Here is a 25,308-nt window from a genome sequence, read left to right on the forward strand (position 1 = left end):
CTATGGGGAAAGATTCAAATGGCCAAAGCTCAATTTGAGTTGAAGCTTGACAGTAGTGTGGGGGACAATAAAAAGGATTTTTCAAAAATATCTAAACAGCAGAAGTAGGACCAGAGAAGCCATTGGTCTGTCACTTGATAGGGAACGGCATGGAGCTGCCACAGGGGAGGCTCAGGCGGGCTGTTCAGAAAATGTTCTTCCCTGAGAGGGTGGTTGGGCACTGGAACAGGCTCCCCAGGGACATGGCCATGGCCCTGAGCCTACCGCAGCTCAAGGAGCGTTTGGAGAAGGCTCTCAGGGAAAGGGTCTGATTTTTGGTAGGTACTTTGTGGAGCCAGAAAACGGAGTCGATAGTCCTGTTGGGTCCCTACCGATCTGGGCTATTCTGTGATTCATGGCTGAAGCCTGAGAGCACCTGCTCCCTCTGCCTGGAGGACTTCCAAGAGCCGGTGATGCCCCCCTGTGAGCATAGCCTCTGCAGAGCCTGCGTGATGGGAGGCTGGAAGCTCTTTGGGTGGCCCCAGGGTAGGGCAATGACGCAGCTGGGACAAGTGGGTCCCAGGCATCAGCTGGGGAACAGGGAGCAGCTGGAGCTTAGGTTCCTCCTGGCTCTGACTCCCAGGACCAACACCAAGGAGACGGTCTGCTGCAAGACGCCTTCCCAGGCAGCAAAGCCTGAGGACAGAAGCACCCAGGAAATGCCACTGCCAGATTCCATCTTCCTGTGCAAAACTTTATTTGCCACAGTCCTGCTGCTGCTGTGCCTTGGTGTGCTCCAGAGGAGGGAACAAAGAGCCCCCACAGGCTGCTCATGCTCAGCACCAGGCACAGAGCAAAGATCAACCCCAAACTAGGAGGCAAAGGTGGCCTGCAATGGCCGGCAGCACACGGTGACCACATCCCTTGCACTGGGGTCTGCAAGCAGTGCAAGCAGAGGGGAGAGGAGCGTGGAGAGCTGCTGCAGCCCCTGTGCTGCCTGCTGGGGCTCAGAGGCAGGGTGAGACCCGCGGGTGCCAGCAGGGCTTGTGCCCCGGCACTGGAGCAGCGGGGAGGAACACGGGGCAGCCTCTGGCCCCACTGCCCCTCATTCCTGTGCTGCTCCTGCAGGACCAAGGAGAGGTGATCCAGGAGTGGGTGGAGAAGGGCAGGAGCCCCCCAGGGCTGGGGACAGGGTCTGGGGGGTGCTGTCCCTCAGGCACAGCTGAATTCCTGGCTTTTCCAGCAAAAACCAGGGGCGGATGCTCTCCCCATTGAAGGAGGCTGCTGTGAATGTGAAGATCTCCACCCCATTGTCAGCGTTGATAAAAGACACCTGCTGCTGGGTACAGTCCAGACAGACCCAGATCCTCATGGGGACGGGGGACAGGGAGAAGTAGGTGCGAGGAGTTGTAAGAGACACGAGATCTCCTTCATTGTACTGAACAGCCCAGATCCCTTCTTTGGGGCATATGCTGATCCCTTTCTTCCTCTCCACAGATGCCCTGGCCACCCCAACAGCCCACCAAGAACATTTTCGGTGCTCCCCCTCGACCTCCACCACCCAGCAGTGCCTCCCCTCTCTGAACTCCTCACGGCCCAGCACGCAGCACCAACGGTCAAATCTCTCCTGGCTGTCAGGCACCTGCTGCCATTCACTTTCCCATCTCACACTGCTGAAGGCCTCTGAGAAGATGAGCCGTGGATGAGCCGTGTCCGGATCCAGGGTCACCTTCACTGCAGGGACAGAAGGAGCCAGGCCATCAGGGGCAGAGCTCAGCCCTGGGCAGGCTTTCCCCAGCTCGGGGCCAGGAGCTGCCCCACGGGGCAGGAGATGGGGCACCTCTTGGCTCCTGAACATGCCCCAGCAAGGGCAGGAGAAGCACTGCAGAGGGCAACCCAATGCACACCTACCTCTATTTTGAGGCAGCAGAAACCTTCTCCATGCTGGAAGGAGAGGGGAGAGCTGGTCACAACCCACGGCCGGTGCCCAGTGGGTGTGGGCAGGGTGAGGGTCCAGCCCTGGGCTGCTCTGTCCCAGCTGCCCACCCTCCCCTGCACATCACCATGGCATTGCCCTGGGGCCCAAGAAGGGGACACTCACCCAGCTCTGCAGCTTGCTCCACTAGAAAAAAGAAAAAAAAAGCAAGGCATGATGAGAAGGGACAGCTCAACCGGACCCCAAACTGCTTTGGTTTTTATAGGGAGACTCACCCAGCTTTGCATCTTTTTCCTCTGCAAAAAAAGAGTAAAAGCAACTCATGATGAAAAGAGAAAACTTCTCTTTTCGCATTTCTTCCTTAATACAGACCCATTTATTTTATTTTATTTTATTTTATTTTATTTTATTTTATTTTATTTTATTTTATTTATTTAATTTTATTTTTTATTTTATTCTAAATATCAGGAGGGACACTCACCCAGCTCTGCAGCTTGTTTCTCTGGAAAAGTGAAAAAACAAGGCATGGTGAGAGGGGACAGCTTCTGATCCCATGGCTGGACCTCCATTTTTTGTTTTCAGTTTGGGGAGGGATACTCACCCAGCTCTGCAGCTTGCTCCACTAGAAAAAAGAAAAGGAAAGCAAGGCATGTTGAGAGGGGACAGCTCAACCGGACCCCAAACTGCTTTGGTTTTTATAGGGAGACTCACCCAGCTTTGCATCTTTTTCCTCTGCAAAACAAGAGTAAAAGCAACTCACGATGAAAAGAGAAAACTTCTCTCTTCACCTTTCTTCCTTAATAAAGAGCCTTTTATTTTGTTTTATTTTATTTTATTTTGTTTTATTTCATTTCATTTCATTTCCTTTCATTTCATTTCATTTCATTTATTTTCATTTATTTTCCTTTCATTTATTTTAAATTTCAGAAGGGACACTCACCAAGCTCTGCAGCTTGTTTCTCTGGAAAAGTGAAAAAACAAGGCATGTTGAGAGGGGACAGCTCAACCGGACCCCAAACTGCTTTGGTTTTTATAGGGAGACTCACCCAGCTTTGCATCTTTTTCCTCTGCAAAACAAGAGTAAAAGCAACTCATGATGAAAAGAGAAAACTTCTCTCTTCACCTTTCTTCCTTAATATAGAGCCTTTTATTTTACTTTGTTTTATATTATTTTATTTTATTTTATTTTATTTTATTTTATTTTATTTTATTTTATTTTATTTTATTTTATTTTATTTTATTTTATTTTATTTCATTTCATTTCATTTCATTTCATTTCATTTCATTTCATTTATTTTAAATTTCAGGAGGGACACTCACCCAGCTCTGCAGCTTGTTTCTCTGGAAAAGTGAAAAAACAAGACATGTTGAGAGGGGACAGCTCAACTGGACCCCAAACTGCTTTGGTTTTTATAGGGAGACTCACCCAGCTTTGCATCTTTTTCCTCTGCAAAACAAGAGTAAAAGCAATACATGATGAGAAGAGAAAACATCTCTCTTCACCATTCTTCCTTAATACAGAGGTTTTATTTTATTTTATTTTATTTTATTTTATTTTATTTTATTTTATTTTATTTTATTTTATTTTATTTTATTTTATTTTATTTTATTTTATTTTATTTTATTTTATTTTATTTTATTTTATTTTATTTATTTTATTTTATTTTATTATTTTATTTTATTTATTTTAATTTATTTTAAATTTTGGGAGGGACACTCACCCAGCTCTGTAGCTTGTGCAGCTGCAAGAGAAAGAGAAAAGCAACAGATGAGGAGAGGGGAGAGCAATTCATACCAGGGCTACTAACTAGGCTAAGCTCAAATTTCTTCAGGCTGAAGAAGACTCACCCAGCATTTCAGCTTTTTCCTCTCGAAAAGCAAAGCAAAAGCAATGTATGATGAGGGGAGAAAACCCATCTAATGGCTAGACCTGAATGCATTTCAATAAGAGATGGAGACTCACCAAGCTGTTCAGCTTGTTCCGATGGAAAAGGAAAGCAAGAGCAATGCATGATGAGAAGGGAGAGCTGCTCAGCCCATGGCTCCTCCCACGGGAAGACACCAAATCTTTGGTTATGTGAAGGGAGACTTACCCTGCTCTGCATCCTTTTTCACTGGAAAAGGAAGTAAAAGCAATGCGTGATCAGAGGTTACTGCTTCTCATCTCACGGTGGCTCCAATGGGAAGACACCAAAATCTATACTGTGTGCGATGGGCACAGACCACCTTGCTCCCAGACTGGGAGGGACCAGACCAACAGTCAGCCAGACCTGGCTCTGAGCAAAGCTTTTGCAGGTGAAAAGTAAGGACAGACACTTGTGCAGCTCTCTGCACAAGGTGAAGGGAATGGGGACGGGTGGAGGACGTCCCTGTCCCGGAAGAGTCGGTGCAGAGCGGGGCAGCCCCGCAGCTCGCTCCCCGTCCCCACCTTGATCCCCGTTCCTTTCAGCCATCCCGGCCGTGTCCCGTGCCCAGGGCAGCCCCAGCCCCAGCACTCCCCACTCCCCCGTCAAGCTCCAGCTGCTCCTCCAGCACCCCCGAGCCACCAGCACACAAGCCCCCACAGCCCACTCAGACCAGTCCCTCCCGCAGGGACACCACTTCCCCAGGGGCTGGGGCAGGGACTGCAAGGACTCACCCAGCTCTTGGCTCTGTGCCACTGAAAAGCAAAGGCGGAGGAACAGGAGGTCAGCAGAGCAGCTTGGTTGCTCGGTGGGAACATCTGCAGGGGGTCTGGGCCTTCCCACCAGCCCCACGCTGCAGCCATGCTCCCTGGCCTCCCACCCAAGGCCCCTTGCCTTCTCCCCTGCCTTTGTTGCCCAAGGCAGAGGCCCAAGAGGATCCTAAGGCCTTTGGGATCCCCAGGAGAACATTCCCTTCCTCCTCCTACGCACCTCTCTGGGCCAAGGCTCAGCCCCGCTCCAGACCCACGCGGGTCCCTGCAGAACACCTCCCTCCGCTCCATCCCTGCGCTGCCAGCTTACCTTTCTTTCGAAAGAGATAAACACCGAGGCCAATGGACACAGCCAAAAGCACGAGGACCAGAGCCAGAGCCACCATCCAGGGCTGGGCGTTGTGGAAGAAGGGAGCTGAGAAAAGGCACCAGGAAGAGGGCTGTGTTTCCATGCCCGCGGGTGGAAAAGCAAGACCCAGACTTCTCCCAGCACAGGACAACTGCAGGGGCCAGGAACATCTCCCTCTGGCTGTGCTATTTGTACCTGCGATGTGCAGGGACGATTCCTGCTCCTGCTGGAGGCGGCTGCTCCTGACCACGCAGGACAAGGGCCCCTCCACGCTCCCGGTCACGATGACGGTGCCTTCGATTTCAAAGAGCCCCTCCTGGTCCTGGGAATGTGTCTGGGAGACCGAGGGCAGATGCTGCCCGCGAGCATCCCTCCACAGCAGCTGCGGCAGCGGGTACCAGCCGGCCGATCGACACAGCACCCGGACACCTCCGGCCTCGTAGCCCCCCAGGGAGAGGTGGGGGTCAGCGCCTGTGGCTGGGGGAAGAGCCCATGGCTGGGGCTTGACTTGGGGAGGGATTCATTTCAAGGCAAAGACCCCATCTGCTCCCATGTCAGACACAGCCCAGACCAGCCACAGCCACAGCAGCTCTGGGACTGGGCGCTTCATGCACCCACCCTCACCCCAAACCACCCCGGATGGTGCTGGATCCAGACAGCAGGGCTGCACAATGCCAGTGGCCCCAAATCACCCAGAAAACCCAGGTGCCGAGCTTCAGCACCTCCAGGCAGCATCTCTGCACCAGGCTGTGCAGGTTCAAGATGCCCCGAGACTTCCAGACAACATCTCTGGTCTCCCCCAGGACAAAAAGCAAAAGCAAGCAGAGGTCTAGGTGCTCAGAGGTCTCTTCCCTGCTTCAGATGTTGTCATTGGTCCCATGGCAGGCACAGCTGAAGGAGCTGCTCAGCAGCCCATGCCAAGTGCCCTCCGAACATCATGGGGATGGAGTTCAAGACATCACAAGATGTCTTCGAGACACCACAAAAACCTATCTAAACCAACTGATCTGTACAAAAAAAACACCTGCAGCAGAATGGCTCCTTGCTGGACAAGCGCTCGCTCACCGACAGAGGAGGAAAAGCCCCATCAGACATTGAAAGGCCTCATCAAAAGGCTGTGAGGATGGGACAGGGCCCTGGGTAGGGCACACAAACCCAGGGACACAAGGACCATCCCCTGAGAGCATCACCCCAGCCACTAACCTGATACCTCCAACTCCACAATAGCTTCGTGATAAGCGTTAACATCTTTCACAGTGCAGAAGTAGTGGCCATCATCCGAGGGTCTCACCCTGGTGATTCTCAAGTCCAGGCTTCCAGCAGAGAGACCATCTCTGGACAACTCTGTCCTCCCAGCATATGCCTCCATCTGCTCCCTGTACAGGTCCTCTCCATCGCGGTAGTAGTGCACTGTCTCAGAGATATCATCCCGGATCCACCTCACCTCCAAGGTGCGAGCATTCCGTCGAGGGGACAAGTGGCAGGGCAGCACGACATCCTGCCCCACGGTGGCAGAGAGAGGCTGGCCTGGTCCCTCCACTCTGAGCTGGGCTGGGCAATGGAGAAGGGCACAGAGAGGCGGTGAGATTTTGCCATTGTAAATTTAGGGGCAGTGAGTGACAAAGGGCGAGCTGTGCATGAGTTGGTGCGTGCTGCGTCCCCCGTGTCCCATGGGAAACCACCGGGGAAATGGGAGAAGGAGAGGGAGGACGTGCAGGAGAAGGAGGTGTGCTGGGAGTGGGAGCCGTCTGCAGCATTCGGGCAGGTGAAGAAGAGCCAGAAAGGGCAGCAGAGGCAGCGCCCGTATTGCATGAAAGAACCAAAGGGAAAGTGAAAGCAAGTCGGGGCCGAGCTGTGGGCTCGGGTACCCCTGCCCCACGGCCGCTCCCCTACCCTATGGCAGAAAGTCTGCATGCACAGGGGGGAGAGCCCCCAGCAGCCCCACGGGATCCTACCTGATCCCAGCTGGAGGAGGAGCAGAGTGACGAGGGAAGTCAGGAGGCCCCTGGCATGGCCGGTGAGGCTGGGGCGGCTGCAGCCCCAGGGGAGCCCCATCTGTGCTGCAGCGGGAGCAGGAGCTGGGGGCAGAAACAGGACCAAAAGAATGAGGGGACCGAGGGGCTGCAGGTACTGCGGGCGGATGGGGAAGGAGTCCCCTTGGGCCTGGGCACAAGGAGGCACAGCCAGCAGCGCCTTGGGCAGGGCACAGAGACTGCGCTTATCATGGGGTGGGGGACACAGCAGGCAGCCCCCAGGGGTTCTTCTCCAGGGGAGCCCCACCGAGAGAGATGTCCCTCACCACACCCAGCTGAATTGCGGGAAACACGGGTATGCCAAAATTCCTCAACTCTTACGCAGTTCCGGACAACAATAAAACTCTGGGAGGAGCTCGGACACTTGGGGGATGGGAGCAAGAGGCTCCAGAGCAGAGCGGGATCAGAGGCTGCAGGGAAAGTTGCTCAGCTGGGTGCTGAGACAGGGAACAAGGGAAAGCATGGCGATTTTGCAGGTTTTAGCTAACACAGGGACTTTCTTGTATATCAATCTCAAGGACAGGACTGAGGTAGGGAGGAGGACAGGGTGACTGTAAAAGACTGAGGCAGGGAACAAGGTAAAGGATGTTGAATCTGTACTTCTTAGGTAACACAATTGTGTGTTAACCACAAGGAGAGGGCAATCCCAAAGACAAGGGAGTAAAAGACTGCATGCATAGATAATGGAACCAGCAAGAACTGGCTTGGATTGCTGAAGTCTGTAAATAAAAGGAAGGGTCAGAAGTTTAGCAGCGAGGAAGACTTCTGTCCTTCATCAAAAGACCACCAGTGTACGCTGGAGGACCACCCGAGGACTCTAGCGTGCATGCGAATAGGGGTGGGAACCTATGTTAATGATTCTCCAGAGACCTGATGAATATGTAAGAGACTTTCGGGAAATGAAATGAATATGCATATATGCCATCAATATAAACACCCTGGCAGTAACCATTGGTGTGCAAGCTAGGAGGAGCGATCCCCTTGCACCCAGCACTGCAATAAACATACCTGCTTTATAACTCTTCAGGAGTTGTGAAGTTTGTTTCCTGCACCTCAGTGCTGACCGTTGTGCTGCCACCCTTTGCCCAGAGTGGTGAGGGCGAAGAACCAGCCCCACTCCCCAGCTCTGGCCATCCCAGAGGAGGAAGAAATGGGGAGACCATTCACCCTCTGGAAAGAGAAGCCCTGTTGCAGCAGGGTGGGGGCTTGGGCATGGAAATGGCTTCCAAAGACAGGAGGGACAGCTTCAGCATTCAGCCAAGATGATGACATGGATGACCTTCTGTTCTTTAAGGAACTAAGGCACACCTCTGGATATGCTGCCCTAATTCCTATGGGGAAAGATTCAAATGGCCAAAGCTCAATTTGAGTTGAAGCTTGACAGTAGTGTGGGGGACAATAAAAAGGATTTTTCAAAAATATCTAAACAGCAGAAGTAGGACCAGAGAAGCCATTGGTCTGTCACTTGATAGGGAACGGCATGGAGCTGCCACAGGGGAGGCTCAGGCGGGCTGTTCAGAAAATGTTCTTCCCTGAGAGGGTGGTTGGGCACTGGAACAGGCTCCCCAGGGACATGGCCATGGCCCTGAGCCTACCGCAGCTCAAGGAGCGTTTGGAGAAGGCTCTCAGGGAAAGGGTCTGATTTTTGGTAGGTACTTTGTGGAGCCAGAAAACGGAGTCGATAGTCCTGTTGGGTCCCTACCGATCTGGGCTATTCTGTGATTCATGGCTGAAGCCTGAGAGCACCTGCTCCCTCTGCCTGGAGGACTTCCAAGAGCCGGTGATGCCCCCCTGTGAGCATAGCCTCTGCAGAGCCTGCGTGATGGGAGGCTGGAAGCTCTTTGGGTGGCCCCAGGGTAGGGCAATGACGCAGCTGGGACAAGTGGGTCCCAGGCATCAGCTGGGGAACAGGGAGCAGCTGGAGCTTAGGTTCCTCCTGGCTCTGACTCCCAGGACAAACACCAAGGAGATGGTCTGCTGCAAGACGCCTTCCCAGGCAGCAAAGCCTGAGGACAGAAGCACCCAGGAAATGCCACTGCCAGATTCCATCTTCCTGTGCAAAACTTTATTTGCCACAGTCCTGCTGCTGCTGTGCCTTGGTGTGCTCCAGAGGAGGGAACAAAGAGCCCCCACAGGCTGCTCATGTTCAGCACCAGGCACAGAGCAAAGATCAACCCCAAACTAGGAGGCAAAGGTGGCCTGCAATGGCCAGCAGCACACGGTGACCACATCCCTTGCACTGGGGTCTGCAAGCAGTGCAAGCAGAGGGGAGAGGAGCGTGGAGAGCTGCTGCTGCCCCTGTGCTGCCCACTGGGGCTCAGAGGCAGGGTGAGACCCGCGGGTGCCAGCAGGGCTTGTGCCCCAGCACAGGAGCCCTGTGCAGGGCAGAGCCCAGGGGCTGCAAGGGGCCTGGCCCCTGCTTGCAGCATCCCAGCCCTCCCCCAGCAGCAGGGAAGGAGCACGGGGCAGTCCCTGGCCCCACTGCCCCTCATTCCTGTGCTGCTCCTGCAGGACCAAGGAGAGGTGATACAGGAGTGGGTGGAGAAGGGCAGGAGCCCCCCAGGGCTGGGGACAGGGTCTGGGGGATGCTGCCCCTCAGGCACAGCTGAATTCTCTGTGTCTCCAGCCAGAACCAGGGGCGGATGCTCTCCCCATTGAAGGAGGCTGCTGTGAAAGTGAAGATCTCGACCCCATTGTCAGCATTGATAAAAGACACCTGCTGCTGGGTACAGTCCAGACAGACCCAGATCCTCGTGGGGACAGGGGACAGGGACAAGGGGGTGGGAGGAGATGTGAGAGACATGAGCTGCCCCTCATTGTACTGCACAGCCCAGATTCCTTCTTCAGGGCTCATGTTGATCTCCCCCTTCCTCTTCACAGATGCCCTGGCCACCTCCACAGCCCACCAAGAATACATTTGAAGCTCCCCCTCCACCTCCACCTCCCACCAGTGCCTCCCCTCTTTAAACTTCTCATGGCCCAGCACGCAGCACCGAATATCAAATCTCTCGGGTGTGCTGGGCACCTGCTGCCATGTACTTTCCCATCTCACACTCCTGTGGTCCTCTGACAGGACAAGCAGTGGATGAGCCGTGTGCGGATCCAGGGTCACCTTCACTGCAGGGACAGAAGGAGCCAGGCCATCAGGGGCAGAGCTCAGCCCTGGGCAGGCTTTCCCCAGCTCGGGGCCAGGAGCTGCCCCACGGGGCAGGAGATGGGGCACCTCTTGGCTCCTGAACATGCCCAGCAAGGGCAGGAGAAGCACTGCAGAGGGCAACCCAACGCACACCAACCTGTATCATGAGACATCAGAAACCTTCTCCATGCTAGAAGGAGAGGGGAGAGCTGGTCACAGCCCACGGCTGGTGCCCAGTGGGTGTGGGCAGGGTGAGGGTCCAGCCCTGGGTTGCTCTGTCCCAGCTGCCCACCTCCCCTGCATGTTGCCTTTTTGTGGCCTTGGGGCCCAAGCACAGGGACACTCACCCAGCTCCGTAGCTTGTTGTGCTGGAAGAGAAAGAGAAAAGCAATGCATGATGACAGGGGACAGCTTCTCATTCCAGAGCTGCTAAGAAGTGGAAAACCAATTTCCTTCAGTTTGGGGAGGGAGACTTACCCAGCCTTTCAGATTTTTCCTGAAAGAAAAAGGGGGGTGGGGGGTGGAGTGACGCATGGTGCTGCCTAACAGTCAGCAAGCACCAGGTTTGAGCAAGACATCTACACGTGGAAGACTAAGGACAGACACTTGTGCAGCTCTCTGCACCATGCCACCAAAACACAGGTGGAAGTGAATGGGGATGGGAGGAGGACGTCCCTGTCCCAGAAGTGTCAGTGCAGAGCGGGGCAGCCCCGCAGCTCGCTTCCCGTCCCCACCTTGATCCCCGTTCTTTCTTCGAAAGAGATAAACACCGAGGCCAATGGACACAGCCAAAAGCACGAGGACCAGAGCCAGAGCCACCATGCAGGGCTGGGCGTTGTGGAAGAAGGGAGCTGAGAAAAGGCACCAGGAAAAGGGCTGCGTTTCCATGCCCGCGGGTGGAAAAGCAAGACCCAGACTTCTCCCAGCTCAGGACAAGTGCAGGGGCCAGGAACACCTCACCCTGGCTGTGCTATTTGTACCTGCAATGTGCAGGGACGATTCCCGCTCCTGCTGGAGGCGGCTGCTCCTGACCACACAGGACAAGGGCCCCTCCATGCTCCCGGTCACGATGACGGCGCCTTCGATTTCAAAGAGCCCCTCCTGGTCCTGGGAATGTGTCTGGGAGACAGAGGGCAGATGCTGCCCGCGAGCATCCCTCCACAGCAGCTGCGGCAGCGGGTACCAGCCGGCTGATCGACACAGCACCCGGACGCCTCCAGCCTCGTAGCCCCCGAGGGAGAGGTGGGGGTCAGTGCCTGTGGCTGGGGGAAGAGCCTGCAGCTGGGGCTTGAACTGGGGAGGGATTCAGTTCCAAGGCAAAGACCCCATCTTCTCCCATGCCAAACGAAGCCCAGACCAGCCACAGCCACAGCAGCTCTGGGACTGTACGCTCAGCGCACCCACTCTCACCCCTAAACAACTGCGGCTGGTGCCAGAACCAGAGAGCAGGGCTGCACAATGCCAGTGGCCCCAAATCTCCCAAAAAATTCGGGTACTGAGCTTCAGCACCTCCAGGCAGCGTCTCCACACCAAGCCGTGCTGTTTGAAGAAGACGCGAGACTTCCAGACAATGTCTCAGATCTCCCCCAGGACAAAAACGAAAAGCAAGCAGAGGTCCAACTGCTCAGAGTTCTCTTTCCTGCTTCAGATGTTGTCATTGGTCCCATGGCTGGCACAACTGAAGGAGCTGCTCAGCAGCCGCCTGTGCCCAGTGCCCTCAGAACATCATTGGACACAGTTCATGAGACCACAGAAAACGATCAAAAACAACTCATCCTTGCAGCTCTGTCCCAAAAACTCACTTGCAGCAGAATGGGTGTACACCTTGCTGGACAAGTGCTCACATACTGAGGAGGTGAAGCCCCATCAGACTAAACTCTTCGACAGGTTTCATCGATTGCTATGAGGATGGGACAGAGGCCTGGGTAGGGCACACAGTCCCAGGGACACCTGGATGCATCAACTCGGCCACTAACCTGTCACGTCCAGATCCACTATAGCTTCTCCGTAATCATCAGCGTCTTTCACAGTGCAGACGTACTGCCCATCATCAGAGGGTCTCAACCCGGAGATTCGCAAGTCCAGGCTTTCAGCAGAGAGACCATCTCTGGCCAACTCTGTCCTCCCAGCATATGCCTCCATCTGCTCCCCGTACAGGTCCTCTCCATCGCGGTAGTGGTGCTCTGTCTCAGAGATATCATCCCGGATCCACCTCACCTCCAAGGTGCGAGCATCCTTGCGAGGGGACAAGTGGCAGGGCAGCACGACATCCTGCCCCACGGTGGCAGTGAGAGGGTGGTCTGGTCCCTCCACTCTGAGCTGGGCTGGGCAATGGAGAAGGGCACAGAGAGGAGGTGAGATTTTGCCATCGTAAATTTACGGGCAATGAGTGACAAAGGGCGAGCTGTGCGTGAGTTGGTGCATGCTCTGTCCCCCAAGTCCCATGGGAAACCAATGGGGAAACTGGAGAGGGAGAGGGAGGACGTGCAGGAGAAGCAGGTGTGCTGGGAGTGGGAGCCCTCTCTGCAGCACTCGGGCAGGTGAAGAAGAGCCAGAAAGGGCAGCCAAGGCAGCACCCATATTGTGTGAAAGAACCAAAGGGAAAGCAAAACCCAGCTGGGGCCGAGCTGTGGGCTGGGGTTTCCCCTGCCCCACGGCCGCTCCCCTTCCCCACGGCAGCACGTCTGCCAGGCCCCGGGGGGAGAGCCCCCAGCAGCCCTGCAGGGTCCTACCCGAGCCCAGCCGAAGGAGGAGCAGAGTAACGAGGGAAGTCAGGAGGCCCCTGGCATGGCCAGTGAGGCTGGGGCAGCCACAGCCCCAGGGGAGCCCCATCTGTGCTGCAGCAGGAGCAGGAGCTGGGGGCAGAAGCTGGAGCAGAAGAGAGAGGGGACCGAGGGGCTGCAGGCACCGCAGGCAGCTGGGGAACGAGTCCCCTTGGGCCCGGGCACAAGGAGCCACAGCCAGCAGCGCCTTGGGCAGAGCACAGAGCCTGCGCTTATCATGGGGTAGGGGACACAGCAGACGGTCCTCAGGGATTCTTCTGCAAGGGAGCCCCACCAGGATAGACGTCCCTCACGGCACCCAGCAGAGCTGCAGAACGTAGAATACTACGCCCAGCTTCCCCAACCTTTGCCCAGTTCCTGCCTGCAATAACTCTCTGGGAGCAGCTCTGCCCCTGGGGCAATGGAGACAAGTGTCTGGGGAGCTCTGCAGGGCTGGCACCACCATCCCATCGCAGCTGGGTGCCCAGCCCAGGGCCTTCAGTGGGCACAAGGGGCTTGTCCCCATCAGGGGCATCTCCAGATCTCCAGGGAAAGTCAGTGTCTAAGCTCGTTCATCTCCACCCATCCAAGACAGACTCAAACAGTGAGGACTTGGACAATGCAGAGGGACATAATGTCACCTTGAGAACTCTCCAAATTCTATCTTAAGGGTCTTTGGTCTTGGAATTTAAGGTGTCAGACGTTGCCCCAGTTTCCAAGAAGGGCAGCAAAGAAGACCCTGGGAATTACAGGCCTGTCAGTCTCATGGCAGTGCCTGGTAAAGTTATGGAGATTGCTCTGGGAGTGAGTGAAAAACACCTCAGGGACAATGCGGTCACTGCTCACAGCAGACATGGGTTCGTGAGGAGAAAGTCGTGTTCAATGAACTTAGTTACTTTTTATGACAAGATCAGCCTCCTAGTGGGACATGGAGAGCCAGCTGATGTGTTTGGTTTTTTTTTGGATTTCAGTAAAGATTTCAACATGGTTTCTGACCATAACCATCTGGACCAAAAGTCCAGAACACATCCAGACAAATGCACGATATGATGGGTGAACAGTTGTCTGATGTGTCAGGATCCGAGGGTTCTTTTAAAAGGGGTGACATCAGGCTGGCAGCCAGTCACGAGCGGGGCTCTGCAGGGCTCCATTTTGGGGCCAGGTCTCTTCAGTGGTCCCATAAATGTCCTGGAGGCAGGACTGGAAGGAAACCTGAGTGAGTTTGTGGCTGACTCTGAACTGGGAGGAGCTGCTGACTCTGTTGAAGGTGGAGAGGCCTTGCAGAGGGATCTGGCCAAAGGGGAGAGCTGGGCAGCCACCGCCTGCGGGAAGTTTAACAAGAGCAAGTGCCGGGCCCTGTCCCTGGGCAGGGGCAGCCCCGGCTGTACGTACAGCGTGGGGGGCGAGAGGCTGGAGAGCAGCCCCCAGAACGGGAGCTGGGGGTTGTGGCCGACGGCAAGTTGGGTGTGAGCCAGCAGCGGGCCCTGGCAGCCCAAAGGGCCAAGGGTGCCCTGGGGTGCCTCAGGCACGGCACTGCTGGCCAGCCGAGGGAAGGGATCGTCCCACTGTGCTTGGCCTGCTGCGTGGGCACCACAGCAGACGATGGGTGCTAAAAGAACTGTGCGAGAGCCTCCAAGGGAGGGCTACGAGGACGGCGAAGGCTCTGCAGGGCAAGGCGTGTGAGGAGAGGCTGAAGGCGCTTGGCTTGTTGAGCCCAGAGCAGAGGAGACACCTGGGAGGCCTCGCGGTGGCCCACAGCTTCCTGATGAGGGGAGCAGAGGGGCAGGTGCTGGTCTCTGCTCTCTGGGGCCAGAGACAGGGCCCAAGGGAATGGCATGGAGCTGCCACAGGGGAGGCTCAGGCACTGAGGAGACGGTCTGCTGCAAGACACCTTCCCAGGCAGCAAAGTCTCAGGACAGAAAGCACCCAGGAAATGCCACTGCCAGACTCCATCTTCCTGTGCAAAACTTTATTTGCCACAGTGCTGCTGCTGCTGTGCCTTGATGTGCTCCAGAGGAAGGAACAAAGAGCCCCCACAGGCTGCTCATGCTCAGCACCAGGCACAGAGCAAAGATCAACCCCAAACTAGGAGGCAAAGGTGGCCTGCAATGGCCGGCAGCACACGGTGACCACATCCCTTGCACTGGGGATCTGCAAGCAGTGCAAGCAGAGGGGGAGAGGAGCGTGGAGAGCTGCTGCAGCCCCTGTGCTGCTTGCTGGGGCTCAGAGGCAGGGTGAGACCCATGGGTGCCAGCAGGGCTTGTGCCCCAGCACAGGGGCCCCATGGACAGCTAAGTCCAAAGTACCGGAGCTCTCCAAAGTCCCTTTTCTTCTCAATTCCCACAGCCCCAATCTTTTCCTTTGCATCCAAAAACTTCCTGGGCTTGATCCTGCAGCATCCTGGCTCCCTTATGCCCTCCTGGATCATCACACCCATAAAACATCCCAGTCTTTGAGCATCCTGGTACCAGAGCATCCAAAACACATAGCATCCTAGTTCTGAAACACCCAACAACCAGAGCATCCACCTCGACCCCTACAGTAGCCTTGCTCCAGATCAAATCTATCTCGCACTGGGCTTTTTTGCCATGCCGGATCAAGTTGCCCATTCTTTTGGGGGTAAGCAGCTTCCTTCATAACAATATAAAATGTTCTCATGCTGGGAATTTCCATGTTCAGATATTGATTTATTTATTTACAAGGAGTATTACGAATTCTTTTACATCTAAATACCTGATATATAACTAATGTTTTAATGCACAAAACCAAATTCAAAAATGAAGTTAGGGATGGAAAACTGGAGCCCACAAGTGGGGTTCCCAAACATGAAGAAAAGGGGTGTCTGAAGTCTGAGTGCCCCCCACCAGCCAGCGCAGGTCTCAGCATGCAGGGAGGAACACTGGGCAGTCTCTGGCCCCACTGCCCCTCATTCCTGCGCGACTCCTGCAGGACCAAGGAGACGTGATCCAGGAGTGGCTGGAGAAGGTCAGGAGCCCCCCAGGGATATCTACAGGATCTGTGGGGTGCTATCGCTCAGGCACAGCTGGGCATTCGTCCCCAGCCAGAACCAGGGGCGGATAGTCTCCCATTTCAAGGAGACTTCTGTGAAAGTGAAGATCTTGACCCAGTTGTCAGGGTTGATAAAAGACACCTGCCCCTGGGTACAGTCCAGACAGACCCAGATCCTTGTGGGGACAGGGGACAGGGACAAGGGGGTGGGAGGAGATGTGAGAGACTTGAGCTGCCCCTCATCATACTGCACAGCCCAGATCCCTTCATCAGGGCTCATGTTGATCTCTCCCTTCCTCTTCACAGATGCCCTGGCCACTCCCACAGCCCACCAATAATGCTTCCCCCTCTCCCCCTCCATCTCCACCTCCCACCAGTGCCTCCCCTCTTTAAACTTCTCACGTCCCAGCACGCAGCACCGAATATCAAATCTCTCGGGTGTGCTCGGCACCTTCCGCCATGTACTTTCCCATCTCACACTCCTGTGGTCCTCTGACAGGACAAGCAGTGGATGAGCTGTGTCTGGATCCAGGGTCACCTTCACTGCAGGGACAGAAGGAGCCAGGCCATCAGGGGCAGAGCTCAGCCCTGGGCAGGCTTTCCCCAGCTCGGGGCCAGAAGCTGCCCCACGGGGCAGGAGATGGGGCACCTCTTGGCTCCTGAACATGCCCCTGCAAGGGCAGGAGAAGCACTGCAGAGGGTAACTCAATGCACATCTACCTGTATTTTCAGGCAGCAGAAGCTTTCTCCATACTGGAATGAGAGGGGAGAGCTGGTCACAGCCCACGGCTGGTGCCCAGTGGGTGTGGGCAGGGTGAGGGGTCAGCCCTGGGCTGCTCTGTCCCAGCTGCACACCCTCCCCTACACATTGCCTTGGCGTTTCCTCTGGGGCCTGAGCTCAGGGAAACTCACCCAGCTCTGCAGCTTGTTCCTCTGCAAAAGAAAAGTGAAAACATTTGGTGAGAGAGTGCAGATTCTCACTCCATGAGAAGAACTCATTTTCTTTGGGTTTCTTTGGGCAGAGACTCACTCAATATTGCAGATTGCTGAACTGGAAATGAGAAGAAAAAAGGCATGATGAGAGAGAACAACTTCTAACCCCACTGCAATTCCCTAAATCCCTTCAGATGCTTATGGAGACTTACCCAGCCTTGCATCTTTTACCTCTATAAAAGAAAGAGAAAAGCAGTGCGTGATGAGATGGGAAAACTTCTCATCCCATAGCTCCCACTCACAGACAGCAAATTCTTCAGTTTGGGGAGTGACACTCACCCAGCTCTGCAGCCAGTTCCGCTGGAAAAGGAAAGCACAGGCAATGCATGGTCAGAGGGGACAACTTCTCATCCCATGGCCACTGCCATGGGAAGACCCCAAGTTCCTTCAGTTTGGGGAGGGACACTCACCCAGCCTTTCATCTTTTTGTGCTGGAAAGGAAAGGCAAAAGCAATGCATGATCAGAGGGGACAGCTTCTCCTTACACGCCTGCTCCCATGGCTATGCCCCCATATTTATTTTTCTAGGAAGTGGCCAAATATAACTTTGCTGCCAAAGGGAGGGACCAGACTAATAGTGAGTGAAGTTCTGCTGTGAGCATGGCTTGTGCAAGTGGTTTCAGGATAGAAACTTGTGAAGCTTTCAGTACGATGCCACCAAAGAGTAAACGTGAGTGAAGGGGGTGGCGGACGTCCCTGTCCCGGAAGCATCAGTGCAGAGCGGGGCAGCCCTGCAGCTCGCTCCCCATTCCCACCTTGATCCCCATTCCTTTCAGCCATCCTGGCCGTGTCCCATGCCCAGGGCAGCCCCAGCCCAAGCCCCGGCACTCCCCACTCCTCTGTCAGGGTGAGGGGCCAGCCCTGGGCTGCTCTGTCCCAGCTGCCCACCCTCCCCTGCACATCGCCTTGGCCTTGCCCTGGGGCCCAAGCGTGGGGACACTCTCCTAGCTCTGCTGCTTGTTCCACTGGAAAAGGAAATACAAAGCAATTCAAGAAGAGAAGGTATAACTTCTCATCCGATTGCGCTCCCATGGGAAGACAACATAACTTTGGGTTTATGAAGGGAGACTTACCCAGCTTTGCATTTTTATTCACTGGAAAAAGAAAATGAAAATGTCGGATGAGAAGGTAACATTTAACATGCCATGGCTAATCCCATAGCTAAACCATAAATTATTTTTCTGAGGCGAGTGGGCACAGACCACCTTGCACGCAGACGAGGAGGGACCGGAATAACAGGGAGTAACAATCAGCTTTGAGCAAGGCTCGTGTACGTGGAGCAGTAAGGACAGACACTTGTGCAGCTCTCTGCACCGTGCCACCAAAACACAAGTGGAAGTGAATGGGGACGGGTGGAGAATGTCCCTGTCCCAGAAGCGTCAGTGCAGAGCGGGGCAGCCCCGCAGCTCGCTCCCCGTCCCCACCTTGATCCCCGTTCCTTTCAGCCATCCTGGCCGTGTCCCATGCCCAGGGCAGCCCCAGCCCCAGCCCCAGCCCCAGCACTCCCCACTCCTCTGTCAGGGTGAGGAGCCAGCCCTGGTCTACTCTGTCCCAGCTGCCCACCCTCCCCTGCACATCGCCTTGTCGTTCCCTGGGGCCCAAGCACAGGGACACTTACCCAGCTCTGCAGTTTGTTTCTCTGAAAAGGAAAGCAAAAACAATGCGTGATCACAAGGAAGAGCTGCTCAGCCCATGGCTAGACTTTGAACACATATCATGAGGGGGAAATGGCCAACTTGCACCCAGATTGTGAGAGACCTGACTAACAGTCAGCTAGAACCAGCTTTGAGCAAGGCTCGTGCACGTGGAGCAGTAAGGACAGACACTTGTGCAACTCTCTGCACCGTGCCACCAAAACACAAGTGGAAGTGAATGCGGACGAGTGGTGGATGTCCCTGTCTCAGAAGCATCCGTGCAGAGCGGGGCAGCCCTGCAGCTCGCTCCCCATCCCCACCTTGATCCCCGTTCCTTTCAGCCATCCCAGCCGTGTCCTGTGTTCAGGGCAGCCCCAGCCCCAGCACTCCCCACTCCCCCATCAGGCTCCAGCTGCTCCTCCAGCACCCCCGAGCCACCAGCACACAAGCCCCCACAGCCCACCCAGACCAGTCCCTCCCAAAGGGACACCACCTACCCAGGGGCCGGGGGCAGGGACTGCAAAGACTCACCCAGCTCTCGGCTCTGTGCCGCTGAAAAGCAAAGGCGGAGGAACAGGAGGTCAGCAGAGCAGCTTGGTTGCTCGGTGGGAACATCTGCAGGGGGTCTGGGCCTTCCCACCAGCCCCACGCTGCACCCATGCTCCCTGGCCTCCCACCCAAGGCCCCTTGCCTTCTCCCCTGCCTTCGTTGCCCAAGGCAGAGGCCCAAGAGGATCCTTTGGGATCCCCAGGAGAACATTCCCTTCCTCCTCCTACGCACCTCCCTGGGCCAGGGCTCAGCCCCGCTCCAGACCCACGCGGGTCCCTGCAGAACACCTCCCTCCGCTCCATCCCTGCGCTGCCAGCTTACCTTTCTTTAGAAAGAGATAAACACCGAGGCCAACAGACACAGCCAAAAGCACAAAGACCGGAGTCAGAGCCACCATCCAGGGCTGGGCGTTGAGGAAGAAGGGAGCTGAGAAAAGGCACAAGGAAAAGGGCTGCATTTCCATGCCCATGGGTAGAAAAGCAAGACCCAGACTTCTCCCAGCTCAGGACAAGTGCAGGGGCCAGGAACACCTCACCCTGGCTGTGCTATTTGTACCTGCGATGTGCAGGGACGATTCCCGCTCCTGCTGGAGGCGGCTGCTCCTGACCACACAGGACAAGGATCCCTCTATGCTCCTGGTCACAATGACGGCACCTTTGATTTCATAGAGCCCCTCCTGGTCCTGGGAATGTGTCTGGGAGACCGAGGGCAGATGCTGCCCGCGAGCATCCCTCCACAGCAGCTGCGGCAGCGGGTACCAGCCGGCCGATCGACACAGCACCTGGATGCCTCCGGCCTCGTAGCCCCCCAGGGAGAGGTGGGGGTCAGCACCTGTGGCTGGGGGAAGAGGCTGCAGCTGGGGCTTGACTTGGGGAGAGATTCAGTTCCAAGGCAAAGACCCCATCTGCTCCCATGTCAGACACAGCCCAGACAACCCCCGGCCTCAGCAGCTCTGGGACTTGTCACTCTACGCACCCACTGTCACCCCTAAACCAACTGGCTGGTGCAGGAACCAGACAGCTGGGCTGCACAATGCCTGTGGCCACAAATCACCCATAAAACCTAGGCGCCGAGCTTCAGAACTTCCAGAAAGCATCTCTGCACCAAGCTGTGCTGGTCCAGGAAGCCTCGAGACTTCCAGACAATGTCTCAGGTCTCCCCCAGCAGAAAAAGCAGAACCCAAAAGAGGTCCAGCTGCTCAGTGGTCTCTGCCCTGCTACAGGTGCTGTGTTTGGTCCCATTATAGGCACAGCTGAAGGAGCTGCTCAGGATCCTGTGCCCAGTGCCCTTAAAACATCATGGATATGGTCTGCACAGACACCAATGAAAACTAACAAATATATCCTATCTATTGACCTTTCTTCCCAAACAGTACCTCCAATTCCATGTCCATGTTCCATGGTGTACAATAGCTGTGACAGGAAAAAGAAACATAAATTCTCCCTTGGAATTCCTGGTGTATTACCCCAGCCACTAACCTGACACCTCCAGATCCACCATTGCTTCATCATAAGCATCAGCATTTTTCACAGTGCAGAAGTACCGGCCATCATCCAAGGGTCTCAGCCCCGTGATTCGCAAGTCCAGGCTTCCAGCAGAGAGACCATCTCTGGCCAACTCTGTCCTCCCAGCATATGCCCCCATCTGCTCCCCGTACAGGTCTTCTCCATTGCGGTAGTGGTGCACTGTCTCAGAGATATCATCCCGGATCCACCTGACCTCCAAGCTGCGAGCATCCCATCGAGGGGACAAGTGGCAGGGCAGCACGACATCCTGCCCCACGGTGGCAGTGAGAGGCTGGTCTGGTCCCTCCACTCTGAGCTGGGCTGGGCAATGGAGAAGGGCACAGAGAGGAGGTGAGATTTTGCCATCGTAAATTTAGGGGCAGTGAGTGACAAAGGGCGAGCTGTGCGTGAGTTGGTGCGTGCTGCATCCCCCGTGTCCCATGGGAAACCACTGGGGAAATAAGAGAGGGAGATGGAGAGGGAAGACATGCGGGAGGAGGTGTGCTGGGGGTGGGAGCCCTCTTTGCAGTATTTGGGCACGTGAAGAAGAGCCAGAAAGGGCAGCCAAGGCAGCGACCGTATTGCGTGAAAGAACCAAAGGGAAAGCAAAACCCAACCGGGGCCGAGCTGTGGGCTGGGGTTCCCCCAGTCCCACGGCCACTCCCCTACTCTATGGCAGCACATCTGCCAGGCCCAGGGGGGAGAGCCCCCAGCAGCCCCACAGGATCCTACCTGAGCCCAGCCGGAGGAGGAGCAGAGTGACGAGGGAAGTCAGGAGGCCCCTGGCATGGCCGGTGAGGCTGGGGCGGCCACAGCCCCAGGGGAGCCCCATCTGTGCTGCAGCGGGAGCAGGAGCTGTGGAAAGAGGATGGAGCTGAAGAGAGAGGGGACCGAGGGGCTGCAGGCACCGCAGGCGGATGGGGAAGGAGTCCCCTTGGGCCTGGGCACAAGGAGCCACAGCCAGCAGCGCCTTGGGCAGGGTGCAGACCCTGTGCTTATCATGGGCTGGGGGACACAGCAGGCCGTCCCCAGGGGTTCTTCTCCAAGGGAGTCCCACCGATAGAGAGGTCCCTCATGACACCCAGCAGAGCTGCAGGAAGCACAAGGTTACACCCAACTTTCCCAACTTTTGCTCAGTTCCGGGCAGCAATAACCCTCTGGGAGGAGCACTGCCCCTTGGGGGTTGGGTGAAAGAGGCACAGAGCAGAGCGGGATCGAAGGCTGAAGGGAATGTGTCGCAGCTGGGTGCCGAGCGTCATGTATCCACCCTTTGCCCAGGGTGGTGCAGGCAAAGAGCCAGCCCCACTCCCAGCTCTGCCCAACCCAGAGGAGGAAGAAATGGGCAGACCATTCACCCTCTGGCAAGAGAAGCCCTGCTGCAGGAGGGTGGGGGCTTGGGCATGGAAATGGCTTCCAAGGAGCAGAGGGACAGCTTCTGCATGCAGCCAGGATGATGACATGGATGAACTGTTCTTTAAGGAACTAAGGCATGCCTGTGGATATGCTGCCCTTGTCATTATGGGGGACGATTTGTATGGCCAAAGCTCAATTAGAGTTGAAGCTTAACAGTACTGTGTGGGACAATAAAAAGGACTTTTAAAAAAAATATCTAAACAGCAAAGGTAGGACCGGAGAAGCTATTGGTCCGTTATTTGATGAGGATGCTCTCTTCACAAACAGGGACATTGAAAACACAGAGATGTTTAATGCTTTCTTTGTCTTTGTCTTCAACAGTGACGTTGGGCACTGGGACCCCAGGTGACCCAAGCTGGAGGACCTTGAGAGCAGGAATGATAAACTCCCAGCAAATGCTGAATTAGTGTGGGATTTGCTCCTACAGGTGGATACTATAGGGCCTGATGGGATTCATCCCAGAGTACTCAGAGAACTGTCTGATGTCATTATGAAATAAATTATTTTTCAAATATCCTTGGGAATCTGGAGAGGTCCCAGTGACGGGAAGCTGCCAAATGTTGCCCCAGTTTCCAAGAAGGGAAGCAAAGAAGACCCTGGGAATTACAGGCCTGCCAGTCTCATGGCAGTGCCTGGTAAAGTTATGGAGATTGCTCTGGGAGTGAGTGAAAAACACCTCAGGGACAATGCGGACACTGCTCACAGCTCAATTTCTTTTTATGACAAGGTCAGCCACCTGGTTGGCCGAGGGGAGCCAGCTGAGGTGATCGATTTCAGGGAAGATTAAAACATTGTTTCTGACCATAGCCATCCAGACCTAATGTCCAGCATAGAGACAGGTAAGTGCATGATACAATGGGTGAACAGTTGGCTGACAGGTCAGGCTCGGAGGGATCTGGTAAACAGGGCAACATCAGGCTGGCGGCCAGTCATGAGTGGGGCTCTGCAGGGCTCCATTTTGGGGCCAGGTCTCTTCAGTGGTCCCATAAATGACCTTGATGCGGGACAGGAAGGAAACCTGAGTGAGTTTGTGGCTGACACTGAACTTGGAGGAGCTGCTGACTCTGTTGAGGCTGGAGAGGCCTTGCAGGGGGATCTGGCCAAAGGGGAGAGCTGGGCAGCCACCGCCTGTGGGAAGTTTAACAAGAGCAAGTGCCGGGCCCTGTCCCTGGGCAGGGGCAGCCCCGGCTGTACGTACAGCGTGGGGGGCGAGAGGCTGGAGAGCAGCCCCCAGAACGGGAGCTGGGGGTTGTGGCCGACGGCAAGTTGGGTGTGAGCCAGCAGCGGGCCCTGGCAGCCCAAAGGGCCAAGGGTGCCCTGGGGTGCCTCAGGCACAGCACTGCTGGCTGGCCAAGGGAAGGGATCGTCCCACTGTGCTTGGCCTGCTGCGTGGGCACCACAGCAGACGATGGGTGCTAGAAGAACTGTGCGAGAGCCTCCAAGGGAGGGCTACGAGGACGGCGAAGGCTCTGCAGGGCAAGGGGTGTGAGGAGAGGCTGAAGGCGCCTGGCTTGTTGAGCCCAGAGCAGAGGAGACACCTGGGAGGCCTCGCGGCGGCCCACAGCTTCCTGATGAGGGGAGCGGAGGGGCAGGTGCCGGTCTCTGCTCTCTGGGGCCAGTGACAGGGCCCGAGGGAACGACATGGAGCTGCCACAGGGGAGGGTCAGGCTGGCTGTTCAGAAAAGGTTCTTCACCAAGAGGGTGGTCGGGCACAGGAACAGGCTCCCCAGGGATGTGGCCCCAGCCCCAAGCCTCCTGCAGCTCAAGGAGCGTTTGGAGAGGGCTCTCAGGCACAGGGTCTTATTTTTGGGTGGTCTTTGTGGGGCCAGGAGATGGACTCGATGGTCCCGTTGGGTCCCTTCCAAATGGGGCTATCCTGTGATTCTGTGATCTAGGGCTGAAGGCTGAGACCACCTTGGAGGTCTTCCAGGAGGACTTGTGAGAGACTTGAGCTGCCCCTCATCATACTGCACAGCCCAGATCCCTTCATCAGGGCTCATGTTGATCTCCCCCTTCCTCTTCACAGATGCCCTGGCCACTCCCACAGCCCACCAATAATGCTTCCCCCTCTCCCCCTCCACCTCCACCTCCCAGCAGTGCCTCCCCTCTCTGAACTCCTCACGGCCCAGCACGTCGCACCAATTGTCAAATCTCTCTGGTGTGTTGGGCACCAGCTGCTGTTGCCTTTCTTGTCTCACACTCTTGTTGTCCTTAGACACAACAAGGTCAGGATGAGCCGTGCGTGGATCCAGGGTCACCTTAACTGCAGGGACAGAAGGAGCCAGGCCATCAGGGGCAGAGCTCAGCCCTGGGCAGGCTTTCCCCAGCTCGGGGCCAGGAGCTGCCCCACGGGGCAGGAGATGGGGCACCTCTTGGCTCCTGAACATGCCCCAGCAAGGGCAGGAGAAGCACTGCAGAGGGCAACCCAAAGCACACCTACCTGGATTTTGAGGCAGCAGAAACCTTCTCCATGCTGGAATGAGAGGGGAGAGCTAGTCACAGCCCACGGCCAGTGCCCAGTGGGTGTGGGCAGGGTGAGGGTCCTGCCCTGGGCTGCTCTGTCCCGGCTGCCCACCCTCCCCTTCACATTGCCTTAGCGTTTACTTGGGGCCCAAGCATGGGGCACTCACCCAACTCTCCTGCTTGTTCCTCTGGGAAGGGAATAGAGAAAAGCAAGGCATATTGAGAAAGGGGAGCTCCTCATCCCATGAATGGACACCAAACTGGAGCTCCTCATCCCATGGCTGGACACCAAACATGGCTGGACACCAAGCCCCATCTGTACTTCAGGGGGAGCGGGAGCTGGGGACAGAAGATGGAGCAGAAGACAGAGGGGACCAAGGGGCTGCAGGTCCTGCAGGTGGATGGGGAAGGAGTCCCCTTGGGCCTGGACACAAGGAGCCACAGCCAGCAGTGCCTTGGGCAGGGCACAGAGCCTGCGCTTATCACGGGGTGGGGGACACAGCAGGCGGTCCCCAGGGGTTCTTCTCCAAGGGAGTCCCACAGAGAGAGAGGTCCATCACGGCACCCAGCAGAGCTGCAGGAATCAGAAGGCTATGCCCAACTTCCTTAACCTTTGCCCAGTTCCTTGCTGCAATAACCTTCTTGTAGGAGCTCTGCCGCTGGATAGTGGGGGTCAAGTGTCTGGGGAGCTCTGCAGGGCTGGCACCACCATCCTATCGCAGCTGGGTGCCCAGCCCAGGGCCTTCAGCAAGCGTGAGGGGCTTGTCCCCAGCAGGGGCCACTCCAGAACTCCAGGGAAAGCCACCCTTTGCACTCAGGAAGCCCCTGGCCCTGCTTCTGCAAATGCCCTCTGCTTCCTGGGACCAGTCCCCCT

General features: G+C 55.9%; 4 protein-coding genes across 4 annotated transcripts in view; all 4 read right to left on the reverse strand.

Moving 5' to 3' along the window:
* The window catches only part of LOC136788360 (butyrophilin subfamily 3 member A2-like), a 40,571-nt gene extending 33,366 nt beyond the window's left edge, over nucleotides 1-7,205 (reverse strand). Inside the window, exons 1-4 of the mRNA XM_066986796.1 lie at nucleotides 6,894-7,205; nucleotides 6,142-6,489; nucleotides 5,134-5,415; nucleotides 4,900-5,004 (exon numbers count right to left, since the gene is read on the reverse strand). Coding sequence (XP_066842897.1) covers nucleotides 4,900-5,004; nucleotides 5,134-5,415; nucleotides 6,142-6,489; nucleotides 6,894-6,993 — 835 coding nt within the window. The 5' untranslated portion in view covers nucleotides 6,994-7,205. The remainder of the gene's footprint in view (nucleotides 1-4,899; nucleotides 5,005-5,133; nucleotides 5,416-6,141; nucleotides 6,490-6,893) is intronic.
* On the reverse strand, nucleotides 720-4,020 carry LOC136788309 (butyrophilin subfamily 1 member A1-like). The gene is made up of 12 exons (XM_066986590.1): nucleotides 4,009-4,020; nucleotides 3,637-3,657; nucleotides 3,342-3,362; nucleotides 3,236-3,256; nucleotides 2,962-2,982; nucleotides 2,856-2,876; nucleotides 2,627-2,647; nucleotides 2,517-2,537; nucleotides 2,397-2,417; nucleotides 2,081-2,174; nucleotides 1,891-1,923; nucleotides 720-1,713 (listed from the first exon to the last, which is right to left on the reverse strand). Exons 1-12 carry the CDS (start codon nucleotides 4,018-4,020, stop codon nucleotides 1,085-1,087), a joined length of 936 nt encoding a protein of 311 aa, XP_066842691.1. The 3' UTR covers nucleotides 720-1,084.
* Nucleotides 7,206-7,332: 127 nt separating the features above from the next.
* On the reverse strand, nucleotides 7,333-15,459 carry LOC136788313 (butyrophilin subfamily 1 member A1-like). The gene is made up of 6 exons (XM_066986596.1): nucleotides 15,444-15,459; nucleotides 12,084-12,431; nucleotides 11,042-11,405; nucleotides 10,585-10,603; nucleotides 10,400-10,475; nucleotides 7,333-10,235 (listed from the first exon to the last, which is right to left on the reverse strand). The coding sequence occupies exons 1-6, from the start codon at nucleotides 15,457-15,459 to the stop codon at nucleotides 9,460-9,462; spliced, it is 1,599 nt and encodes a 532-aa protein (XP_066842697.1). The 3' UTR covers nucleotides 7,333-9,459.
* LOC125181275 (butyrophilin subfamily 3 member A2-like) lies at nucleotides 14,824-21,418 on the reverse strand. The gene is made up of 14 exons (XM_066986721.1): nucleotides 21,291-21,418; nucleotides 20,532-20,879; nucleotides 19,609-19,890; nucleotides 19,375-19,479; nucleotides 19,036-19,056; nucleotides 18,489-18,509; nucleotides 17,944-17,964; nucleotides 17,282-17,302; nucleotides 17,151-17,171; nucleotides 17,024-17,044; nucleotides 16,909-16,929; nucleotides 16,791-16,811; nucleotides 16,599-16,631; nucleotides 14,824-16,421 (listed from the first exon to the last, which is right to left on the reverse strand). The coding sequence occupies exons 1-14, from the start codon at nucleotides 21,388-21,390 to the stop codon at nucleotides 15,877-15,879; spliced, it is 1,581 nt and encodes a 526-aa protein (XP_066842822.1). The 5' UTR covers nucleotides 21,391-21,418; the 3' UTR covers nucleotides 14,824-15,876.
* Nucleotides 21,419-25,308: the final 3,890 nt, after the last annotated feature.

The sequence above is a fragment of the Anser cygnoides genome, chromosome 35 (genome assembly GCF_040182565.1).
Source record: "Anser cygnoides isolate HZ-2024a breed goose chromosome 35, Taihu_goose_T2T_genome, whole genome shotgun sequence".
NCBI classification, from domain to species: domain Eukaryota; kingdom Metazoa; phylum Chordata; class Aves; order Anseriformes; family Anatidae; genus Anser; species Anser cygnoides.